The 20,067-nt window shown below is 47.6% G+C and overlaps 1 protein-coding gene across 7 annotated transcripts; it reads right to left on the bottom strand.

The window, feature by feature from the left end:
- Positions 1-399: 399 nt before the first annotated feature.
- Positions 400-18,863, bottom strand: CALCOCO1 (calcium binding and coiled-coil domain 1). 7 transcript variants are annotated; one of them, XM_017678608.3, is made up of 16 exons: positions 18,721-18,863; positions 16,296-16,475; positions 15,873-15,975; positions 14,953-15,143; positions 13,360-13,518; positions 12,853-13,001; positions 11,460-11,550; positions 9,695-9,850; positions 9,248-9,502; positions 8,657-8,782; positions 8,076-8,171; positions 7,590-7,698; positions 7,165-7,364; positions 6,680-6,873; positions 5,542-5,733; positions 400-2,023 (listed from the first exon to the last, which is right to left on the bottom strand). In XM_017678608.3, exons 2-15 carry the CDS (start codon positions 16,449-16,451, stop codon positions 5,556-5,558), a joined length of 2,163 nt encoding a protein of 720 aa, XP_017534097.2. In that variant the 5' UTR covers positions 16,452-16,475; positions 18,721-18,863; the 3' UTR covers positions 400-2,023; positions 5,542-5,555. The 7 variants fall into 7 exon arrangements, with proteins under 7 accessions (XP_017534097.2, XP_017534096.2, XP_017534098.2 ...); XM_017678607.3 differs by lacking the exon at positions 400-2,023 and adding an exon at positions 4,669-5,357; XM_017678609.3 differs by lacking the exon at positions 400-2,023 and having other exon boundaries at positions 4,669-5,733; positions 8,076-8,165.
- Between the last annotated feature and the right edge of the window lie 1,204 nt (positions 18,864-20,067).

Here is a 20,067-nt window from a genome sequence, read left to right as displayed (position 1 = left end):
AATATTTGTTTGATTTTTATACTTGATTTATATGTGGATCCCACATTTCTCCCTTTATTATTATTATTATTTTTATTTTTAATAAAATGCTGAAGTGGTAGGTAGATGCAAGATAAAGGTAGAAAACATAGTTTAGAAGCACTGGAATCTCTTGCCATAGGTTATGGTGCTGGGAGGAAGGAGCAGAGGGTACATCTAGAATGCAGTCTTGGGGATTCTAGGCATGGATCTTCCTGCTAGGAGGGATATTGGGAATGTAGGGGAGGTAGGTATGTCCAGGCTTGGGGAGTCCCATTCTGTGGCAGGGCTTAGGCTTGTGCTGTGCAGTAGAAATTTACCATGCATCCACATATGTAATTAAAATTTTTCTAGTAGCCACGTTAAAAAAAGTAAAATGAACCAAGTGAAACCAACTTTAATAATAAATTATTTCAACATGTAATTAATATAAAATTATTTAAAATTTTTTTTGGTAAGAAGTCTTAGAAATCTGTCATGCAATTTGCACTCACATCTGGATTTGATGTGAGTTTTAGGTGTTCAGCAGTCGCACGTGGCTGGTGGTTACCAGAGTGGACAGCACAGGCTCAGAGCATGCCTTACTCCTGGCTGCTCAGAGGATCAGGATCTCTTTGATGTTGGACCTAAACATCTTGGCTCCTGCCCTTGGTTTTTCTTATACCTTGACTCAGGAGTCCTTGTTTTTGTGTAAGTCTGGAGACATAGTCCCAGTTCCCAAGGATCAGAAAAACTGTGTATCTATTGCAGATTAAGTCCACCTGCACAGTAACCTCCACCTGCAGCACTTTCCTCAAGCTCCTCTTGCTGAGCCACCAGTGACCTCTGGCTGCTAGTCCAGCAGTTCCCAGGAGTCATTTCCGAGCCTCTGCTGCACCTGCCACTCTGCCCTCTCTTCTTGACTCATCTCTTCTGAGTTGCTTCCTGCCTCTCTGGTGATCCTTCTCAGTCTCCTCCGTGGCTCTGCATTTGCCATACTTCCATGTTGATTGTCTCCTGGATTCTGCTCTTGACCCTCTTACCCTCTCACTCTACTTGTAAAGAGACCTGGATGATCTTCTTCACTCTCATCACCTTTACTTTCAAGGGTCTTAAATCTCTACCTCCAGTTCCAAATTCTCTTAAGCTCCAGACTTAAAAATCTATCCAACTTCCTACTGGATCTCTCTCTCCTTCAGAAGATCTCAAAGAAATTGGAATTCAACAAATCACATTTTAAATTTAAAAAATTTGTTAAAAAAATTATTGCACCAATTGTATTTTCCCTCAATGTATTTCTCTGTTTGTATTATTTATTTGGTGACTGGCATCACTGGTTATCTGATCAATTGAAACCAGAAACCTGGGATCAACTTGTCTCCTTGGTTACCTCCCATGTCTAATTATCACCAAGTTCCATTAATTCTGCATTCTCAGGAATTCTGCCTCTTTTCCTCTTGTCTCTGCTTAAGATTGGTGCTCACTATTTTTGCCCAGGTTATACAATGAGTTCCTAACAGGGCTCTCTGGACTTTCATGATCTGGCAGTTGAATGTAATCTCCTTGAGGAAAGGCTTTCCTGTCTGTTTTGTTGATGCTATTTCCCAGTGCCCTGAACAGCACCTGGCTCATAGTGGACACTCAATGAATATTTACTGAGTGAAAATTAGTTCATGTGTTAGTTCATCTTTCCAGCCTCACTTCACACACTGTCTACAATCTTCATTCAGCAGCCCTACCCAAATGTTTAGATTTCTGAGTGAGGCATGGTCTTTGCACACTTTGTTCCTTCTGCCTGCACATGCTAGTCTCATATCTACTCATTAAGACTCAGCTCCACATTGTCACCTGTGGGAAGCTTTGTCTCCCCCATTATTGGTTAAGCTCCCCTCCTCGGTGGTCCCATAGCATGCTGTGCATACCTCTAAAGTAGTACTTATCTTGGTTTTTTATATTTGTTGATTTGACCATGAGCTCTTTGAGGGCAGGGTTTTTGACTGTTCCATCTGTGTTTCCAGCACTTGACCTATAAAGAGCACTCCATAAAGTTATTTGAATTTATGCATGAAATGTCTCTGTCCCAACTGACATCATATTTTGTTCTTTCAGGACACACAGGGTACTTCACGGTATTGGTAATGTTTTTCTTAAAGCTAGATAGTAAGTCCAATGATGTTTACTTCATATTTATCCCTTATGTATAGACACAAATATTCTTTTTGTATGTATAAAATATTAAAAATAATATAAAAATATGGAGCCAGTACTAGACTTTAGGAATATGAGAAGTACAAACACAGAACCTAGTTTGAAGCTGCTTATATTCTGGAGAGAAGAAAAACTTAACATGATGTGGTGTGTTTTTACAAAGTGCTGTCTGTGGTATTTCAGAGGATAACTGAAAGAAGTTAAGGCTTCATGGAGGAGGTGTCCTTTAAGGTGAGGGGAAAACCAGTGTTCAATGGCATGCAAAAGTAGTGCCTCTTTCTGTGGAGTAGTTCTGCAAAACTGGAGTCCAGGGTTTCTTACGGTGGAATGGGAAATGGAAAGGCAAGCTGAGAGCAGATGGTGAAGATCTTTACCAGTATACTGAATGATCCGCACCTCATTTTCTTGTAGGTAGTAGGCAACCAATGAGGTTCTGTAAGTGGGGAGTGATGTGTGGATTTATTTGTGTCCCACCAAATACTGATACCCGAGTTCCTATTCGCTACCACTTGGTCTGACTCTTCCTTTCCCAATAGGGTCTCGAGCCCATTCAGGTCCATGAGTTTCTGAACAGATGCTGGGAAGTAGGGGAGACATGATCCATTACAGAAGGCAAACAAGAAGAAAGGCTGAGTTGCCAAATACCAGACAGAGAGTAGGGGAAAGAACTCCAATTGTAACCCAGGTGCCTTCCCTTCTTGCCCTCCCCTTATCAGGGGCCATGCACTGGATCCTGGGGTAGGCAAATCATGAGTAGGAGGGAAGAGAAATGGCTCTAAACTTCTGGGGATTTCCCAGTCTGAAGGCGCAGACTGCACACAAGAAGACATACAAAGGGCAGAGAAAGGGGCAGCTTGAGACTCTAAATATCTGGGTGGAGGGGTCTGAGGAGGGACTGGGGGGCTTCATGGAGGAGGGATATGACAGATTTGGGAAGGTAAAGCAGAACTGGGTTGGAGAGAAAGGAGATGACAATGACCACACAGAGTTTGGAGGTGGCCAAGAACACAAGCTCTGCTGCAGTCCTCAGATGAACTTGTCGTCTGGCAGACTGTGTGTCAGTGGCCTTGTGCAGCTACACATTTAGCTCCTGGGGTGGGTGTGGCTTGGCAGGGGCTGTGCGGTGAGACCAGGAGCTCTGGGTCCCTGTTTCTGTCTTCCTTCCTTCCCTTTTTAACTAGGCGCCACCCTTCTGGAAGGCAGGATGTCTGGGTTCCAGATTCTTCCCTCTCCAACCTCCCCCAGACATAAATCACAAGTGATTTCATTAAATGCACCTCCTGCTGGGGATGTTGGCTCATAATTCCTCTCTGATTAACCCCCACTACCCCGGCAAGTTTATAGGCCAAGAGAGGGAGGGGGCAAGGAGGAGGGGGAAAGGAGGGGTGGGGGAATCCCAGGCGGGTGATGGATGCCTCTGTCAGCCCAGCTCGTATTTATTAATAGTCTTAATACGGGAAGCAATAAAGGAAGAGAGGGATTCTATTAATTAAATCATTGTTATAATTAACTTTCATTAAAGGAGGATCAATAAAGAGGAGTTGAGATGGAGAGAGCAGAGATCCATTATCTCTAATTTCCTTGGAAGTGATTCAGGGAAGGAGATGGGGTTGCTAGGAGACAGCTATGTGAGGGAAGAAGGAAGGATGTAAGATGTTATCCAGGTGGGGCCAGTAGCGGGGTGGACAGGATTTCAGGTGGATGGAGAGGGGGAATGGTGTGGGTGGGCCACTCAGAAGCCCGGAAGGGAGTGAAGGGTGGCTGATAAGGGAGCTATTGGGTTGGAGAACAAGGGGGCTGTAAGACATGGCTTGTGCTGGGCAGTGCTGAGTCTTGCTGAGCACGCAGGCTCTTAATAAATGCTTTACAATACTGTGTGTGTATGTGTGTAGCCTGAGAAGCTGGTTAGAATGGATGAATGTGTTTTTGTGGCTGTAGAATCAGTGTGTGCACGTAGGTGTGTGAGGATGGCAACAGGAAAGAGGAAAGCAGGGATGGAAGGAATATTAATTTTTAGATGGACGGAGTTTAGGGCATTTTTACTAAGTAGATACTCAAAGGTGTGCACTCTGATAGGAGTAATGCCTAGCCTTTGGCCTAAGGTACCGTGATGGTTGCTATGGGAGGTGAGGGTCTGAGCAATGAAATCTCCCTCACCTTCCAAGACATGTACCTTGGCCTAGTCCCCTGGGTCCCACCTTAGGACTAAAACCCGGAACAGAGCCCACAAAGACCCACCAGTTTGCCCCCTCACCCACTGTAGTATTCCCCACGCCAGAATCCCCCACCTGAGTCAAAGGTCTCTCCCCTCCTCTTCTTCCCACTGGTGGCCAGCACACTAGGAGGCATGTGAGAAAATGCTGCCCCATGTCCTTCCCCATGAGGAGGAATTCCCTTCTTTCCTCTCCTCACCACCAAGGCCTAAGAGCAAGATGTCTGGACCTTCTTTGCTCTAGTTACACCTCATGGTAAGAACACATTTTATTAGAATAGTTATACATATCATATAAATATATCTGTCCAAACTACAGGTAGCAGGGAGGGATATCAGGGGAAAACTCTTATTGCTATAGGGGAATCTGAAGAGGGAGGGAGGGCTGGAAACTGGGGACACCGGGGGGCATCTGTTTCCCCCAACCCTCACAGAAGGCACAAATGCATTCTTTCTTTCCATGTGAGGACACTGGGGGTGGGGTTTTGGCAGGAAGAGGCATGAGATTAAGAGTACAGAAAACCTCAAAAATACAAAAGAAACCTCCAAACTTTTATCTACTGGTATGGAAAAGGCTGGGGTGAAGTGTGGAAGGCAATGGGTGAGGACAGTAAAAGGAAGCTCAGAACTGAAAGGGACCCAAAGAGATCATGATGTCCACGCTGCTGCTTCAATGCAGGCTCCAGAGGCAATTCAGGTGAACAAACACAGACCCCAAATAAGAGAGGGTGGGGCGCCCCAGGAACTGGCTTTGGGGCATCAGAGTGTGTGTGTGAGCGTGAGCACGTGATGGCAGTGGTGCTGTGGCTGGTGTGTCAAAAGTAACCAGTGTTAGGACAGGGTGATCCTTTCCCCCTGGGGAAGGCCTCCTCCATCCTGGTTCCTCCAAAACTGCTTTCAAGGGGTAAATTCAGCCACTGCTTCTAAGAAGGACCCCTGTCTGGACAAAAGAGCCAGGCAGGAGAGGATCAAGTTGGAGAGCTTAGGATGAAGGTGGCACACGGGGGCAGTTCTTAGAGCACAGAATGTCATGGAGCCCCAGTGTTGGAAAAGAGGCATGAGACCCAAGTGTATGTCTGTGCACAGGTGTGTGTATGTGTGGAAGTATGTCTCTGTGCACATACCGGGGAGGGTGAGGTCACTCAAAGGTGAAGGGGTCCTGGGTGCTGAAAAAGAAGTGTCCATCCATGTGGTCCTCCAGGGCATCCTTATCACTCTCAGCTGGGAAACGCTCCTTACAAATAGGGCACTCTTTCCATGGGGGCGTGGCAGGGCCCCCAGTGCTGGCGTCTGACAAGGAACCCACTGCAAAGCCACTAAAGAGAGACAGAGGGGAAGGGAGAGGGTCAGCATGCTCTGTTGCCTTCTTGACTTGTGGACCCTGGGGAGAGAGCCCCATATTTGGGCTCCCAGACTACCCTGTTCTTCGTGCAGCTCCCTGTGGGTTCTTTCTCCTGCCTCTCCCACCTTTCTCTCCACAATACTGGAGCCTTAGTTTCCTGGCTAACGGAGCCCTCCTTTCTTTAGACCCTGCTGGCCGCTGTAGTGCAGAGCCCATCCCCCAACTTCCTGCTCTCCTCCCTCCATCTCCGTCTGCTGCCTAATGAGGCTGAAAATGAGTCTGACATCGTCCTTCATCTTCCTGCTCCAGCTGAGAAGGATGACAGCATAACCCCCTCCTTGCCCGAGCCTATCTCACATCAGGCAAGGCAAAACTGGGGCCAGATGATAAGATCTCTCTTCCCACTGCCTTCCCCTCCCGACTTGCAGAAGAAAAGGGAAGGCAGAGGGGGCAATCTGATAACCTGAATCCCCCACTTCTGCAGCTTCACTACCCAAAGGTTCCCTAGGGAAGTCAGGGAAGAGGGACAGCATCTCAGGGATGCCCAGATGGATGCTGGATCCCAGTGTTCACTCTGTTCCAGTCCCTGGTCACCTCCCTCCCCAGATGGAACCTAGGGGGCAGGAAAGAGGGGATGCAGGGCAATTTGGGCTTCAAGGAAGATGGTGCTAGAACAACACAGAAGCCAGTTAAAGGCAGGCCCTCTAAGCACACATGTGCATTGATAGGACAGAAGGAGGGATTATCTGAAGGCACCCGAGATTTGGAGTGGTGGGTGATTTTCTGTCAACCACACTTGTCTCCTTTTCTTGGCTGGGGCCAACAGGGAGGGTGGGGAAGGGTATGGGGACTGTTCACCTGGAATCCTTTCCACTGGCAACCCCCCATTTCCCTCCTGTCTTCCCCCTTTTTGCACTCACCTGGCCATGTCATAGAAGGCACTGCCCAGCTCAGGAAGCAGCAGGTTGGCTTCCTCACCCCCACTCTGCACAGCTGCCATCAGGACTGACTTCTCATCTTCAGCCTCCTGGGCAGCAGAGAGATAGGGTTGTGTTTTGGGGTGGCAGATGGGGGAGCAGCACACTGGGACAGGTAAGGGAAGAGCAGAATAGGCCTGGACAGTGAACAGAGGGCTGTAGTCAGGCAGGAGAGGTGTTTGGGCTGGGGCTAGTGGCTACGATGAGAATGAGTGTGGGGGCAAGGGGCTAACAGCAGGGGGCCTTTTGGGTCAGACTGGGCTTTGGGGTGGTAGCCATCGGGTGGCTTTGAAGAGAGGCTGTGCCTGCTCCCATTCCTCCAAAGTGAAAAGAAAGCCCTGTATGGCGAAGGCTTCCCACTGGAGGCTGGGCCACTTGAGAACGTCCCCTGCACCCCCCACCCCTGCTCCTCTCCCCTCACTGCTCACCGAGTCGGAGCTATTATCCTCAGCTGGTCCTGAGAGGTGGGGAGCAATGGGAGCTGGCTGGCTAATGACAACGAGGGAAGGAGCCTCTCCAGGCCAAGCAGGAGAGGAGCTGAGGTCTGCACGCTCACACTGGCCATAGGGCGGAAGTCTCATGTCTTCTGGGGACTCATCCTCCGAGTCTGTCAGAGCCCTGGGGCAGCCTGCAGGGAAGGGGGTAGGCAGCAAAGAAGGATGGCTTGTTAGAGGGCTGGATCAGCTTTGTCTCCTCTGCAAGAGGGATTCTGTTAAACTAGACCAGGGTCAGGGTCTGGGAAGGAAAAGGTAACACATAAAAGGCAGAGGCAGCTCCCAGAGGAGTCTCATGGAGCTTTCCCAATATGATGAGGTGGAGTGGGGAAGAGGGGTCACATAGGGGGTGTACAGACTCAGCCCTGCAGTGGCCTCCTCATCCTCTGTGGCAGCCTCCTCATTCCACTTCTCATCTGCCACCTTTTCCAGGCGGGCCTCCAGCTTCCTCATGTACTCTAGCAGTTCCTGGAATTGGGGAGGAAAGAGGTATAAGAGGCTGGGAAAATGCTAACCTTGCACCCTGAAGAGCCTTCCCTTACATCCAAGATGAACTCTGAGCTCCTCAGGAGTAGATGCCTTCATCAAAAGGTGGGCAGCTCAAGGTGGATCCTCACCGCAACCACCCAGGGGCTGTCCTTCATCCCTTACATCCTGCCCTTGCCCCTGCAATCCTCCCAGTCCTGTCACATCAGCTAAAAAGAGGAGCCAAGGCCCCAGTTTTGGCCTCAGGGCCCTCTTAGAAATACCAGTTTCTAAGCCAAGAGATGATAAGATGATACAAAGTTTCTAGCCTTCAAGTCCTCAACTCTGGCTCCCAGGGGGCCTGAGTTATGTCTTCTCACCTGCTTCTCCTCCTGCAACTGCTCCTTTTCCTTCTGGAGCACGTGCAGGGCTGACCGAAGCTCTGTCAGCTCCCGCTTACTCTCTGACAACTGCACCTGAGGGAAAAAGGCCATGTGGACTCTGGAATCTCCAAGAACCTGGGCTCTGGGACCTGGACTCCACCATCTAGAGCCATGTCTCTTCACGCCTTCATTTCTCCACACAGGGGAGGCCTCAACACTCTTGCATGAGTCCCTTGTCTTGGCCATGGGAGACTCAGTTGCCTGAGTCCTAGTCTCTGTTCATGGAGTGTGGACCTGGAGGACTGCCTCTGGGCTGGGGTACAGAGGCCTTGGTCATAGCAGAGACACTGTAATTCTCCTAAGTCATCCCTATGAGGCCCAGAATGAGTGCCCTGAGAGCAGAAAGGGACACTGCATCATTGTTTTAAATGAATGCGGGCTGGGAGGTGTGCAAGTGAGTTACCACCCAACATATAAGTGAGCACCTAGCACTTCTGAGCCCACATCCAAGACAGAGAGGAGGGGCACTAATGCCTCAGGCCACTGGACCAGGGCTCATGGGTGGCTGGGCCCCTCACCAGGCTAGAATCCTTTTCCCGGGCCAGTTCAGTCTTGAACACTTGATTCTGGGTCCTCTCCTCCTGAACTGCCTTTTCCAGTCGAAGTATCTCTGCACTCAGCTTCAGGATCTTGTCCTTCTCAGCCTGGGAGATGGCCAAAAGGAAAATGGGAGGGCAAAGGTGAAAGAAAAGAGATGCCACGGACAACAGCACCACCCCTCACTGTGTCCTTCCTTATTTAACTATTTTGGCAGCCATTTCCTCTTCTTGCCTTCCTTATTCCCTGTACCTCCCTGAAAGAAGGAAGGAAGGACATGACAGCAAGGCGCCTTGCTGATCAGGAATGGGCATTATGGCCAGGCCTGGTGCCTAGGACAGAAAATGGTTTTGAATCAAGATGATAACCAAGGAAGGTGCTGTGAAGATCAGGACTGGGACACCCTGCTTAGGGGTGGGTCACACCAGACAGTGAACCATACTTCCCTCACAGCCCCTTCCCACCCCTCAGCCCTCTAAGGTTCTCACCCTCCTTTCTCTTCCCCCAGAGGATCTGACCCCATGGAAGGGGGGCAGTGGCCATGAACCTTCCAGGTCCCCTCATCCCTCTACCTCCATGTTCTGCAGCAGCCCTGCCCGCTCCTTGTTCCACTGGCTCTTTTCCTCTTTCAAGTGCAGATTGAGTTCGGCCAGCCTGCCATTCACTCCAGCTACTTCCAGGCGGCTGCGGTGAAGCTCGGCTATGGTGCGGTCTCTGGCTCCTGCCGTGCTGGCCAGCTCCTCCCCGAGAAGGGTGGCTTTCTGCTGGCTTGAGGCTGCAAGCTCCTGGGCCTCTCGAAGCTGCTCCTTCAGGGGCTCCAGCTCAGCCTCAGAAGAAAGGAGATGGAAATTAGGGCTCCAATTGAGTCATTTGTGAACCCAAACTAGGTTCCCTCTTCCCCTCTTCACATTAGAATTCAGGATTGTGTTGTTTAGTCTTCATCCATGTCTTTCTCCCAGACTTTTCTACAACCAGCCCTTGGAACTTTTTACTTCCTGTTGCCTAGGGGCTTCACTCACCACCCGCTGCTGGGCCTGGCCTAGAGTGTCCTTCATCTGGGCCACCTTGTCCTTCAGTCGCTGGGCCTGAGCAACCTGCTCCTCCAGGCGGCCCTTGGCCTCCTGCAACTCCAAATTGAAGCAATAGTTCTCCTGTTGTGCACTTTGGAGCTCAGCCTGAAGGAGGTGGAGAGTAGGTAAAGGGCTATGTATATTTGGGGTGGCTAGAGAGGTGAGCCACTATGACGAGAGGTCAAGGTTCCACTTCTCAGATTTGACACAAACTCAAGCATCCAGCTCTTGCCAGCCTTCTTGCATTCTCAGCTCAAAGGAACTCAATCCTGAATATCCAGTTTCCAGCTCCTGAAGCAAGGTGTCCAGTGTCGCAGCTTGGGGTCTTAAATGAATCTAGGAATCCCAAGTCCCATTTCTGCTTCTCCACTCTTCCTTTTAAATCAAAACAGTCTGAATGTCCTACAGGCCCCTCAACCTCAGCATACTCTACTTCCCACTCCCCCCAGTCCTTTCCATGGTATAAACTATTTTCCAAGGCACTCAGACTGGATACGCTGGCACTGTGCTTGTCTGTTCTCTGCTCCTCCATTCTCCAACTTGTTCACTGCCATTTTCTCTTTTCTACTATCACCACAACCACATTAACTCAGGCTCTCGTCATTTATGGCTTGGACTACTGGGTAATGTCATACTAGTTCATTTTCCACAAGACAATCAGATTAATCTTTAAATAGAGTCCTTTAAGTGAATGTTACTCACTTGAAAATCATCAATGTCGCTCATTGCTTATTGAACAAAGATTAAACTCAAGATCTTCTACAATCTGACCCAGGACTTATCTCAAACTCTTTACCCACACATTCAACTGCCCTGAGTGTTCTGAACTCTAAGCCTTTACTCATGTCTTTCTCTGTTCCTGGAATGGCCCCCCTTTCAATTCTGTCTACTTAAACTCTACCTGTTCTTTACAGTCAAGCAAATGGTTCTCAAACAATCTTCCACAGAAGCTGAGGGTTTTGAGGAAGGCATTTAGAGGTTGTGCAAATATTTGAACTTCTAAATTATAAAAATTATGTAAAAAAGAATGCACAACCTTACATATTAACATATGAGAGACCACCAATCCACTGACATGTAATTTCACATTAACTGATTTTTGTGAAAACTTCAGAAGAAAGTTCTTATTGTATTTTCTACTGAATTGAAGAGCAAACTGAGATTGCTAGGTGGACAGTTTAGAACTTATTATCAAGGTGTGCTCAATATCGTACAACCAAAATAAAATAAAGAAATACATTAGCTGCTGAAGCTGACAGGACAGTCATCCATAACCTCCAATTTCAAAGTTTGGTGCCCATGAAATTTACCTAATTGCTTTCATTACCTTATAAGTAAATGTGTACATCTGAATTTATAAAAATATCATAGTAATAAAATACTGCTTTTATTTATTCAGTGAGGTTCCATATAACATGTAAAACTACACTGGAGAGGGTGGGTAGGGTGGCCACTAAAGAAATTTGAAAACGCTAGGCTAATTTTCCAAGTCCTTTCTAGTGTCCATCTGCGTAACATCGTAACACTTTATTATACTTCTCTGGTGACACTTCTACTTTGACTAATCCTAATTTGGGTATACAATTTATGTTCTCTGGGAAGTACACACCATGTTCTCCTTACATTTTTATCCCTTTGGTGCCCAAGCACTCAGGAGGGATTCAACAAAGCCTCAATGAACAAGTGAGAAAGCAAACCAACTCTGAGCCCTTACCTCGCTTTGCTCCTTGTCTGCATGCACTTCCTTCAATTGCCCAAGGAGCTTCTCTTGTTCCCGAGACAAGGCTTTCACTGCATCTCTAACCCTGAGTGGGGGGACGGAACGTCAGACACCCAGCTGGTCACCAGAGAAGGAATAGACTTGGACTTCTGTTTGGACCTCTCCCTCAGGTGCCCCTCTAGGCCCAGACCTCCACTTTTCTTTGGGATGTTCATATCCCTAAACTAAGATGATCCTATTCTAAGTCCTAAGTACCCAAGATTCCTGGTTCTAGAGCACATTTAGAAATAAAGATTTTCTTTTCTTTTTATGTTATCACTGTAAGGAATGTTCTATAGATGGCTTCCTGGTTGTTTTCATTCAATCAAGAGACCAAAATTGAGTCTCTTCTAGACACTGGGTATTCATTATTGAGTATAAACTTTTGATCTAGGTCAGAAGTTGGCAGGCTTTTTCTGTAATGGGTCTGACAGTAAATGTTTTAGGCTTTGCACACCATGGTTTTCCCTAGGGCAAGACAAACATACCCTGGACTGAAGAAGCCTCAGGGATCAACTTACTTTTTTACTCTGGGCGTTGGACAGAATGCCTCCTTCCTTTACAGAGTTAAAAAAAAATATCAAACCTACCAGTACTGAATGAAAGAGACTTAATTATGGCATTTGCTCATCAAATGACAGAACCAGTGTTTCTGCTGGGGAAAACTGGAAGGACAGGCAGGGGACATAGTATTTGTGCTCTTTGGTAGAAAATAATAGTTGTCTTGTGGAAGAAAGAAGTTTATTCTATGTGACTCCAGAGGTCTAAGCCAGGACCAACGGGTGAAGGTTACAGCAGGGTAGAGTTTGGCTCAATTCAAGAGATACAAACATGACTGCAGTCGGATACTGAAGGAGGCTGCCTCTGAGGTAGCAGTCTTCTCTTACCTACCCTCCTAGATACCAATGCTAAGATTCTATGATTTCTACCTTTTTTCAGGGGAGAGATTCCATAACATTCCTGGATCACTGCTATTAACATTTCCTAATAGTGAAGACAGACTCTTCTTATTTTTTGCTGTGGTAAAATCTGAAAGCTGTTCTCTCTTGTGTTGACTGTTCTATTCATTCTCTTCTTCCAAATCCTCTACTCCTAGCTTCTGCTTAGCCTTTGCTGCACACTAAATGGTAACTGTGATGATTTCTGAAGGTGAGGAATGCAGAATAGGGTTAGGAAAGGTGGAAGAGAGGGAGGCAGAAAAAGATATCCCTACTAACTAGAGTGAGATTGAGGAGGAAAAGAGAACCAAGGGAGACAGAGAGCAGGTGTGCCTGCCTGGGGTGGGAGGCTGAAGTTAGGGGTCACAGGCAATGAAGGAAAGTAGTGGGGGTAGAGAAGGTCTCCTTACCTGTCCAGCTCTACCTCCTTTGTCAGCACCTTCTCGCTGATGGTCTGGATGTCGTTTTCCAGCTCCAGGATGCGTGCCACATGGTCTCCCTGCTGCTGGCTCAGGATGTCCCTCTCTTCTGTGAGCTCTCCGTGGGATCGAGAAAGCCCCTGGAATTCGGGTTCCCCCAGAAGAAGAAAGGTTGAGACTTATTTCTGAAGAGCGGAACAAAGGCCTAGGAGGAGTATACCAGTTTGACCCTTCCCCCGACCACACACACACACCCCATCACCTTCCTCGAAAACTGCAAGAGGACAATCCCTCACTGGTGAATATAGCCACCACCGTCCACCTCAGCATTCCCATGTTCGAAGGACTGAGCCTCATTACAAATTTCAGATGTTTCTTATCAGATCAAGTTTAATCCCACTTGTTATCCCTTAAGCCTGTTTCTTTGATGCTTGAACCACCTTTAAAGCCGACCAACGTCTCCCCTTTACCTTGTCCTACACCTGGCCCAACTCCTACCTTGTACTGCTCCATCAGCTCTGCATGCTCCTGCCGGGCGCTAGCCAGAGCCGTCTCCAGCTCCTGTACTCGGCTTCTCAGCTCCGTCACCTGCCCCTCCAGCTGCAGCTTCAGCTGCATCAGGTCATTCCTCTCTTGCTGGCTCTCATCCAGCTGGTTCTACAGGGGACAGGATGAGAAACAGGGTGTGCTTGTGAAGTGCCCATTCTAAGGTCCTGTCCCCATCACTCTGCAGATGCATTTCAGGATTGGGAAGTGACATTAGTACAAGTTACAAAGAGGAGAGTAAGCGGAGCCTTGGTGTGCTACTGAATCCTGCCCATTACCCATCAGCCACACCAGCTCCCAGCCCTCTTCACTGCCCACCCCCTCTCACAATTTCCCACCTGAGGCCTGGCCCCTCCTTTGCTCAGCATCTGCAGAAACCCCTTGTCTGGCAGAAGTCTTTCACAATCCATACAGACAGAAGAGTTGACTCCTCTAATTTTACTCTATCTGTTCTGGAGTCAGACAGAGGTGGACTTAAATCTCCAATGCAATTTTTACTAGCTATGCGACTTTGAACAAGTTACTTAATTCCCTGAGTCTATGTCCTCATCTGTAAAGTGATCCTTTAGCCTGGGTTGTTGTAAGGTCAACTGTAATGAAAATAATGAATGTAAACACAGAACACAGGGTCAGAGCTCACACATCTCTGACTTAAAAGACGTAAACACCTTCTTCCTATTATTGTGCTGGTCCCATGTGTTTAGAGGGTTCTAGAGGTAGGAGTTTGTCCAAGTCACAGACAAGCTACTCATTCTCATTTGAGCCTTCCTCAGGGCTGTCCTCTTGTCTGGGGAGGGTACTTCCTCCCCACCTTCTTTGCTAATATCTGCCTCCAGTCTCTAATTCTCTATTGGGTCTATTTGGTTCAATAGAAAAATAATACAAGCTACATATATAATTTCAAATTTTGAGAGACTCCTAAAAAAAAGCAGTAAGAAACAGGTGAAATTAACTTTAACAATATTTTATCTAACCTGGTCTATCCAAAATATTGTCACTTCAACATGTAATCAATATAAGAAAAATGAGATCTTTTACTTTTTTTATACTAAATCTTCAAAATCCAGTATCTTATTCATACAGTCCAACTTAATTTGGACCAGCCCGATTTCAAGGGCTTAAGAGCTATATGTGGGTAGCGCCTCCAGTATGGATGATGCAGATCTGGGGCCCTGCCATTCTGCTCTCACTCCTTACCTTCATAGTATGGGTTTTATCATCCCCTCCTCTGAACATTCCTTCCCTGTGGCCTCCCTCCACCCTTTGGATCTTCCTTTGGCTTAGTGCAGGATGCAGCACCCAGAGAAAGCAGGCTCAGAAAGTTCTTATGAAATCTTGAGTGACATTGGCTTGTGGGTGGCTTGCTTTCCTGCCCTACATGCTTGTGTCTATGTTAGATTGAGACCTTCTTGAAGGTGAGACTCTATAACTCCCACTGGGGCCTTCAGCTGAGCCCACAGCCCAGGGTGGGTGAAGCAGGAAGGGCCCTAGCAATATTTTCCCCCACTCCCTTGCCCAGAAGCAGCTCTACTGCTTTGTTCTCACCTGTAGCACAGTTGCCTTGGGGACAACCAACAGGATGTCTGAGCCACTGTCAGTCTCCTCCAGAGTCACCAGTTCATCCATGGGCCTTGGCTCTCGGAACTGGAAAGGGGAGCTCTGCCCACATACCCGGCCCTGGCGGTTCACATACCGGAACTGGTAGAGCTGGGCTCCCGGTTTGGGCAGGTAGCTGGCTATGGGTAGAACAATGGACCCCAGACCCCAATATGATCCCGGACCCTCAAGTGCTCAGCAGGTCCCCCTTCCCCTTCCCTCATCATCCACTATACTTGACCCAGACCCTTGCTCCCTGTTCCATATATTGTTTTCTCAACTTCCTACTTCCCACAGGTTAGTTCTGTTTTGTGGGATACTCTTCTCCCTCTTTTCTGCCTAGCTTTTTCCTTCCTCTGTTTCCCGTACCTACCTTCCTCTATAATATTAATTAATGCTAGTTACCATTTATTGAGAGCCCACCATGTATCAGGCATGTATCATTTTAAATCCTCATATTGTCCCTGTAAGGCAGGCCTCCCCTTTTACTGTTAACAGACACAGAGAGGTTAAGCAATTTGCCCAAGGTCAAACAACTTGTATTAGAGCTGAGATTTGAACTCAGGTCTTTCAGAATCTAATGATCACCTTCTTCTCAACATATAATGCATCTGCCTCCTCCCTGACCCCAGTTCTACAAGAGGACCTCTTCATTTTTTGGTAGGAGGTGGGATTAGCGGCCTTCAAAGTCCCTGATTCTTTGATAATCACAATTCTATGTCTGCTGAGTCCTGTTGGATATATTTATTCATTTGCACTTATTTTTCCTTGTCTTGTATGCCTAACTTTTATGTTTCTGAGCCCACTATTTTCTTCCAAATCTCTCCCCTCTTGGCTCCTCCCTCCCAGTTTTCCATCTTCCCTTGTACCTTGGAACTGGACACTGGAGTGGACTGGGGAACCACCAGCTGCACTTTCAGGCATTGAAGACCACACAAATGTGTGGTAATCCCGGACGCAGGCAGCCTCCACCTGTGAGGCCACAGTGGAAGATGTATGGTGATGTGACTACCAGCTGTGGATGGTGAAAAGGGCGGAGGGATTCATCGGGGGACAGGACAGTGTTACAGTGACAAGGATGAGGAGAGACAAGGAAAGTGCAGGGACACTAATACATCAGGAGAGAGCAGGGCTAGGATGAGAGATGAGCTTTTCTTACACAGATCTATCATCTGTGACATCTTTCTCTTTCTCTATCAACATGATGTTGAAAATCCAAGAACCAAGTCATTCCCCTTATTCCAACCAACTAATGATCCATAATTCTGAGCCAAAAGGGGTTCCAAGGATACCTTGAAGATGCCAATCCAATCGCTGGCACTGGGCACAGTGCCTGGAGGAAGGGTGTAGTGACATTCCACCTTGGTGTTAGGGATGTAGGTCCGGGCTACATTCAGAAAGTTGACTCCACCCCGGGATGGTGCCCGGCTTAGTGGTGATTCCTCCATCCTCCCCTTGAGATATCTGTCCTTCTATGAAACAAAGGGTTAATATCCTAAAATCTTTGCATTCCATCTCTCCCCACCCTCAAACTCCATCCTCATCCACCCAGAGCCCCTGGTCATTATACCTGGAGGTGAAGGCATATCTGGTTTTCAGTCCCTGTAACCATACCTGGATATAGGACCCTTTAGAAGTATCATTTTAGTCTCCAGGATATAGGTCTGGCCTTTGAGTCAGTCCCTATCCTGCCTCTTACTGTACCATCTCTGAGTCACAGACTCTTCTTAGAGTTAAGATTTCTCTAATTTCAGCCCCCTTTTCACAGTATTTTAGTCCTCAGTATTGCAGGCCCTGACCCCCTCAGTCTCTCCTTCTCCACCTCTTGAAGTCCTTGAGTATTCCAAATTCCTTAGCTTCCATCTCCCCACCCACCCCCGACATCTTCTGGCTCTTGAATTCAAAATTCAACTGAGGTATGGGGCTCCCTCATTCTGAGCAGGTCACTTTGCCCACTCCAGCTATACACACTCTAGCTGGAATGACTTATGACACTTGAAAACAGCAACTAATCTCTGAAAGTAATGACTGAGTCTTTAAAACTGGAATATAGCTGTGGATATCAACAGCCCAATCCTCAGGCCTCTGGGATCTCAGTTCTCTCCCCTCTGTGAGCCGTCTACCCCCATAATTAAGAAAAAAAAAGCTCCCACTATCATACAAGAGACAAAGGGAAAGGGAGGGTTTAAAGACAGTCAGGTTCTGTCCCTCAACTTCATTACTCCAGGAAGTCAAGAATTCTGGAGGCGGCTGCTTCAAGGGTGGAGTGAAACACTCAGCAGGAACGTGGTGGTGTGGGGAGATGGAATGTGGGTGCCTGGAGCCAGGAAAGCTCCACCTCTGGGCAGAAGACAGACTGAAAGGTGGGAAGTAAGGGGCCCTGAGAAGGGGAAATGTACATATATATATATATATATATATATATATTTATATATATATATATATAAAATGTACATAATAATAATATCTCAAAAGAGAGAGATAGTTCAAAAAAGAACCTAACATTCTTCTCTGCAGGTCTTGTCAGAAGCAGGACTAGAAACCTACTGGTTTGACTGTATTTTAACCCAGCTCTAGTATTTCCCTTCCTTTTCTCTCTGCTCTCCTTAGCCTCAATTCTAAGGGCCTGAATTCTTCCAATTGCTTGGATTGCTGGTTGGAGGTCCACGATAGGATGGGATTGAGAGGAAGAAGTGTTCCAAGATGGGTGGGAAGAGTTAACTGGAAAATATGGGGGTGGGGTGAGGAAAGATAACAACAAAAGAACTCCTCTGCCCAGGGCTCTGGGATGGCCCTAGTCAGCTCTCCCTCTCCAGCCCACTAATATTCATCCTCTGTCAGCAGCAGCTGACAGCGTCTAATCAACCATGGCCACTAGTCACGTGCACATCCCCAAACATCACAAAACCACAGCAGGGTGAAGTTCAGGGGAGTAGGAACTTTAAAGACAGAAATGCACTAGAAAAGGAAAAGTGGTCCAGCTCTACAAAAAGAAGCAACCTCTCCATCCAAAACAGAGGCTGAATTGAGAACAAGAGGATTCTTTGGATTTTTTACCCTCTGAAAAATTCCTAGTTAAAACTAGTCCATGTTTTCTCCAGATACAATTCTTCTGGCTTTACAAAGTGTGTGTGTGTAAGTGTGAATTTTCCCCAGTGATCTAATCCTGGGGAACCTCAAATTCTCCTCACAAATAAAACCCCTAACAGCTGGAAACATTCCCAGGCTTTAAAGTGTATGTGTATGCATGTGGCCAGATTCAGGTATTCGCATGGGTGTGGGGGTCCCCCACTCCATTCTACAGGGCTCTAGAGTTCCTTGACATTCTACAGCTTTTAAGGTCTTTTCCTCAGGGATTCACCGTAGTAAAGGCCTTTGGATTGGAGCGGGGGTGCAGGCGGATAAGGGGAAGAGAAGGTTTGTGGGGGTCAAGTCTTGACTGGGAGAGAATGAGTAAAGATTTCAGCCTACTCCTAACTTCCCTAATCGTATCAAGCTTTAGAAGAAAAGGCCTGAGGGGAAGGTGAGAACAGGGGCCCCCTGAGACCAAGAACTGCCAAAACAGTACGGGTGGCTTCTCCAGTACGGAAAGTGTTAAAACCCAAACGCTCCTGCATCCCCCCAGCCTTCTCCAGTTCCCTTGGAGACTATTCTTTCACAGACTGGAAAGTGGAGTGACCCCCGTAGATCGCCCCCAAATTAGGCCAAGTTTCTTACCCCACACACGGATCAGCTGTTCCCTCACCTTTCACCACCAACAAAAACAGCATTCCGACTGCGGAGGGGAGGGAGAAAAGGGGGCGCGGAGCCTTCTGGGTTTTGTGGTTCCACCGCCGTCTTCTGTCGGCGAGCCTGCTCAAACTGGGACTACACATCCCAGGAGGCCATGCGCAAGAAGGGCGGGGTAGAGGTCGGCCTTGGAGGAGGCCTCTCTACGGCACCCTGGAAGGCGTAGTTCTCACGTGCGTGGCGGCAAACGAGGGTGTGGCCATCAAAGGACTTCACGGCCCATGATTCCTTAGGAGGAGGCAGGCTGTGCTAGTGGTGACTGCTGTTTTGTAACCTGCGTAGTTAGAGGGTGGGAGGAGCTCCGGCTCTAACGCCTTCGGTGTAAGGCTGTGCAGTGGGCGCGAGATGTTCAGGTATTCCCTGTCGTTTGCTTTTCCCAAGCTGTGAGATAGGTAGTGTTGTTATCTACACTCTACGAATGAAGAAATTAAAGCCCAGAACGGTTACGCCGGTCTAAAGTATCAAAGCTATGCGATGGTAGAACTCTCCCCAGGTTACACGACTCCGAGTGCAGTGCTCTTGCCACTGCGTCACAGCTCTCTGCCATTTGGGGGACGGGAGAAACTGTGGTGCCAGTTTCTTCTTTGCTACAGGGACAGCCCCTGTAAAAACTGTATGTTCTGCCCTACTTATTATTATTTTTTCCAACTCGAGAGTTTCAGTGACGGGCCTGCCATGGCTCACACACCTTCCCTGCAGTGGCCAATAGGTCTAGGAAAATAATCTGTTGCCTAAAGTGTAGGGGAGGTCGGGGTGCAGTTGAAGAGGGAAGAATGAAGTTGAAAGATGAGCCCGACAGAATTCAGGACTAGTCAAAACTCACATACAAGCCACTTACAGGGGTCGGTTTGCCCAAGCCTTTTAATTGTCTTAATTAGAATAACACGTTGTTGCTCCTGTTTTATTTAAAAGAAGTGAAAGATTCACATTTCTTCCACACCCCACGTCACCTTGAAGCCTTGGGTATTCCTCATCCTCTCCCTTACGGACACTTCAGGTAATCTGAGGCATTCAGAATGATCTCTCTCTTTGTCTCCATATTAAAGGATTACAGTTTAAGGATTGATTTGCTCTTCCTGGGTGCCTGCTTTAATTCTCCACTGAATTAAGTTAAGCCTCTGCCTTTTCCAAGTTTTTTGGTAGTATTTTGCTTTTATGACTGCACAGGGTGTTTAGTGCCTGCCCTTGGGTGCCTTTCATCTGAAGATCTCCAAGCACTTAACAGTAAGTCACTGGGCTTCACAAACATTAAGGTGACATGTCTGTGTCATTAGT

Source organism: Manis javanica, chromosome 10, assembly GCF_040802235.1.
Source record: "Manis javanica isolate MJ-LG chromosome 10, MJ_LKY, whole genome shotgun sequence".
In the NCBI taxonomy this organism is placed as follows: Eukaryota; Metazoa; Chordata; class Mammalia; order Pholidota; family Manidae; genus Manis; species Manis javanica.
Note: the sequence above shows the minus strand (reverse complement) of the source record. Positions and strands in the feature narration are given on the sequence as shown.